This window comes from Nuphar pumila, unplaced genomic scaffold (assembly GCF_984573655.1).
Source record: "Nuphar pumila unplaced genomic scaffold, dmNupPumi1.hap1.1 HAP1_SCAFFOLD_2073, whole genome shotgun sequence".
In the NCBI taxonomy this organism is placed as follows: Eukaryota; Viridiplantae; Streptophyta; class Magnoliopsida; order Nymphaeales; family Nymphaeaceae; genus Nuphar; species Nuphar pumila.
The window spans coordinates 22,604-26,929 of record NW_028323838.1 but is presented as its reverse complement, the minus strand read 5'-3'; the positions used below and the strand labels follow the sequence as shown (position 1 = coordinate 26,929).

The 4,326-nt window shown below is 54.2% G+C and overlaps 1 protein-coding gene across 1 annotated transcript; it reads left to right on the top strand.

Annotated features, from left to right (window-relative positions):
• Positions 1–42: 42 nt before the first annotated feature.
• Positions 43–4,019, top strand: LOC149808866 (conserved oligomeric Golgi complex subunit 3-like; the record flags this gene model as incomplete). The annotated part of the gene is made up of 7 exons (XM_089995124.1): positions 43–212; positions 743–887; positions 1,381–1,675; positions 1,914–1,971; positions 2,036–2,327; positions 2,881–3,327; positions 3,720–4,019. Coding segments are annotated over 7 exons (1,707 nt in total), but the record flags the coding sequence as incomplete, so codon positions are not given.
• Positions 4,020–4,326: the final 307 nt, after the last annotated feature.

The window sequence follows — 4,326 nt, the reverse complement described above, 5'->3', positions numbered from 1 at the left end:
GCTCTGCTGTACGTGCGTTTCCGCGCGGTTGCAGCGCCTCAGCTTCTGCCGATCCTCACGGAGCTCAAGCGGCGAGTGAATCAAGCTGAGTACGTCCGTCTCCTCACTGAGTGCGAGCAGATCTACTGCAACACACGCAGTCAGCTTGTGCTGCCCTTCGTCCAGCAGCACGTGGAGTCCCTCAAGGCAATGGCCCTGCCTGAGCTCACAAGGTTTGCCCTGCCCCTGCCCCACACAAGGATGTCGTGCCGCACCCAGCGTTCTTGGGGATGGGTGCCGGAAGCGATGATTACTGTTTTCAAATGACTCCCAAGTAGTTCTTGGAGTTGCCAATCTCCTTGTGATGAGACAAAACAAAAACATTACACGACAGTATACTGCGAGAGCTGAGACCTCGTGCAGCGCGGCTGGGCCTTGTTATTGTCACGATCATAATTAGTACTTTGTGGCAGGATGTTGCTGCATGTGGGTAAAATATCTATCACGCACGCAGTTTGCATTGGGACCGGCCGATGAAATGCCATTCGATTTGAGGTACACTGCTTTGGATTGGGTCACGCACCAGATTTAGTCAAGTTTCGCTGCTTTGTGTGCATGAGCTCACGGCTGCACCGTATCAAGGCCGTCTTGCAAGGCCTGCCTGGTGCTACCAAGGCACTGGGCGGTCTTGTCTCTCTCATCGACGCCTCCGCACGTGGTTTCGAATGCGAGGTTTGACGAGTTCTCCACCCTGGTTCTGCAGGCAGGGCTGCACGTACCTTCTGGACCTTTGCCGCAACGAGGCTCAGCTGGCAGCTGTCTTCTTCCAGTCGGGCAACAACTCGCCCGCGCAGCTCGGGCTCATGGACAGCCTTTGCAATGCATTGTACGACGTCCTTCGACCTCAGGTGCGCCACAAGCTTGTGTTATGCAGCATGACCTCCCTACCAACAGCGTCCATTCAGACATCCAGTCCACGTTTCCCGTTCTCTGCTCGGTACACAAGGGTTCGATTCCTCGAAGTCCAATGAGCTGCCACTCCTGCTGCTCGCGCCTTCGCACGTGTATTGCGTCTCTCCAGACGCCAAGCCGCCTTGCCCCTTCTTCAGAGGCAACTCGGCGAATCCTAGTTGACGAGATGACTGATGAACCGACATCACAGTTAGGATACGGCATTGTCATTACAGCGTGCACTCGTCGCAGAGGAGCATGCACGTTATGAACACCGTCTGCAGTGCCATCGAGGACAAACAGGGGCTATCTGCGCTCTAGATATACAAGCGCACCTGCTGCCGCCAGCGCTCGCCTCATCGCTCAAGGGTTGTTGTGCAGTTGCAGTTAACAACTTCAACCCGTTTCGGTTTGTTGCAAACTGACGTTGATGTGTGCGTGTGCGTGCAGTACATCCAAATGCACAACATCGATGACCTGTGCGAGATCATCGATATTCTGCGGCAGGAGCTCTCCACGGAGGGCCCCGATGACCGCCAGTCACCCTCCCCGGCCGCCCTGCTCTCTGAGTCCATCGCTCGCATCACCGCAGACGTTCAGCAGCGCCTCATCTACCGGGTGGCCGCCTTCCTGCGTGAGGAGGTTGCTGACTACACCCCCACCGACGCCGACGTTGACTTTCCCGCGGCTTTGGAGGCAATTGCGCGTCGGCAGCCGCCCGCACTCGACGAAGTCTCAGCCTCAGGTTCGTGGCCCTGTGTTTCTGCACTGTGGCTACCTTTAGTCTAGACAACAGTTGACCAAAAAACGTTGCGCAACGCGGCCCCGAGGGTACCTATAGGTACAAAACATCGTGATTTAGTCTATCTGATGTCCGGATCCGAAAACGTTTGGATAGAGAACGTGACGCAATGCTGCCCGTTTGGCCAATTGTTGCCTAGACTGCGGTAATTGACTTGATCTTTGCATGGAATGCTCTCTAGAAATAACCCACACCAGATTTGTGCTGCGTTCAACTGGCTCGTGGTCGTTCCTTGTGACGTTGGAGCTTGCACAATAACAAAGCTGGAAGGAGCAATGTTTTCAGGTTTTTTGCATGAATCAGGGATGACACTGCAGAGCTGCAGCCCATGGCGAGTGGAGAGCTTCCCGTGTCGTTCAGTGGGGGCATGGAAATCCCACAAGAGTCCGGCCGTGAGTCAGCGCCTGCGGATGCAAGTGAGTCAGAGCGTCAGAGCCCAGGCGACGATGCAGTTGCAACTTGGTATCCACCGCTCCGTCAAACGCTCTTCTGCCTGGCCAAGCTCTACCGCAGCGTTGACATCTCAGCGTTTGGCGGCCTGGGCCAGGACGCCCTGGGAATGTGTACACAGTCTATTCAACGTGCCTCCAAAATGGTTCGCCTCACCCGCCGTTGCGTTGACGCTGTGTGCCACGTCGGTGGCCTTCGCGCGAGTCAGTTGAGGGGTCTCCTGCAATCAGGGAGGGATTTGTACTGCCTGGGTGTGCACTGCAATGATCCGCACGACACGTGGCCAGGGGTTTGGGTTAGGGGTTTGTGCCATGGATCGACCTTGTTTTTCGTGTTTTGTGTGGCATGGTACCGTTTGCACACGCCACTCATCCTGCTGGACTCGGTCCAAATGCATGACACCTAACACTGTGCGTTGAATTCTCAAGTCGAGGTTGCAGACCAGCGGCAGTAAGTGCCTTGTGTCAAGGCCTGTCTTCACATCTGCCAAATCCCTGACAGCATGGGGAGCGGACATAGGGACAACGAATTCGATCCCAGCGACCACCATGCGGAGTCACGATTGCTGTTTGCAAAAATGAAACCCCAACACAACAGCGTTCCGTGTCGGCGTATCATGACAGAACGCGGCAAGCTCAACGTGTTTCGCAACATCCCGAGCGACCCACCAGCTGATTCCTTCTGGTGGTGCCACGCAGGTGCTGGCCAAGTCCGGCCCGCTTGACTCGCAACTCTTCACGATTCGCCACCTGCTGATTCTGCGAGAGCAGATCACGCCGTTTGATGCAGACTTCTCTGCATCGGACCGCGACCTTGACTTCTCGCACATGCGTGGCCAGTTCCAACGGATCCTCTCTGGCGAGATGCCGCTTTTCAACTTCTCGTCCCGCAATGCCGTGGTGCAGATGGTGGTGCGAGGTGGCTTGCGCGTGCTCGAGAACCAAGTGGACTCGAAGAAGGAGCTCGAGAAAACACTCAAGGGCCATTGCGAGTCCTTCATCATGGCCGTCACAAAGGCTGTCGTGGAGCCTATGCTGTCTTTCATCACCAAAGTGACCTCGCTCCGCGTCACTTCAGAGGTGCGCTTCTACCGTATTGAACTAGTGACTTGGATGGTCATGCATCAAGCGCTAGGCAGGTTTGAGGTACCTGTCTATAGGTGTACTTGATCCGAATCTTTCCGTTTCAATACTCGAGTAACTTATGATTCAAATGATAACTGTCACGCTAACCCAAAGATATTCATATCACTGATTTTCTACGGTTTTCCTGCCTGTCCTTTGCCCTTCGTTCTCCTCTGCTCTGTGAATGCTCATGATGCAAGCTTGCTGGTGTGAGATGTTGGTGCAAGTCTGCGGATGCATTGCCATGAGCATGTGGTTAGGCGTGGCTGCAGAAAGGACTGTTTCACTGCAAGTGGAATTCAGCGAAATATCATGTATGTGGAGTTGTGCTTGTGGAAGCCATTAAGTAATGTGCGTTGCTACAAAGTCTCCGCCATGCTCTGCAAGCTGAGCATGTGCTTCTTGGGCTGCAGGGGAAGCCAAGCAAGGCCATCAGCCAGCATGCCTTTGCATCTCCAGAAAAGCTCGCTGCAATTGTTTCGTCGGTGAACAAAGCGCTGGAGCTTTCCTACCCACTGGCCGTGGCTAAAATGAAGCTGTACTTGGAAAAGCCCAAGACTCAGGCTGTCCTGTTGAAACCCATCAAGAGCAATATCATGGAGGCACATGGCCAGATAGCAGTGCTTCTCGAGGGCTATGACACAGCTGCTGTTGCACAGGTGCCAATCCTGAGCACGCATGACTTGCAGGAGCTGCTGGATAGGCATGGTTGACATGCAGTGGTCAATAGCACAACCTCCAAGCCCTGTTTGGACAATTCCGATAAAGTGCTCGAGACTTTTGGCTTGATTTGCTGAGTGCATGGTCACAGGCCGTGGACTGAAGGCTACAAGATAGTTATTGTGTGAGCACACACAGCCTGTGGTGAAGACATGTCTGTGTCTCACACCGATAGGCAAGCAGAGCAGCGAAGTGAGCTTGTAAGGGCAAAGTATTTGAGGGTGATGTAAAAGCTCTCAGCAATTACCTATGGCGTTGACATCCAAGAGGGGGCTGATTCAACTATGTACCTGGTACATG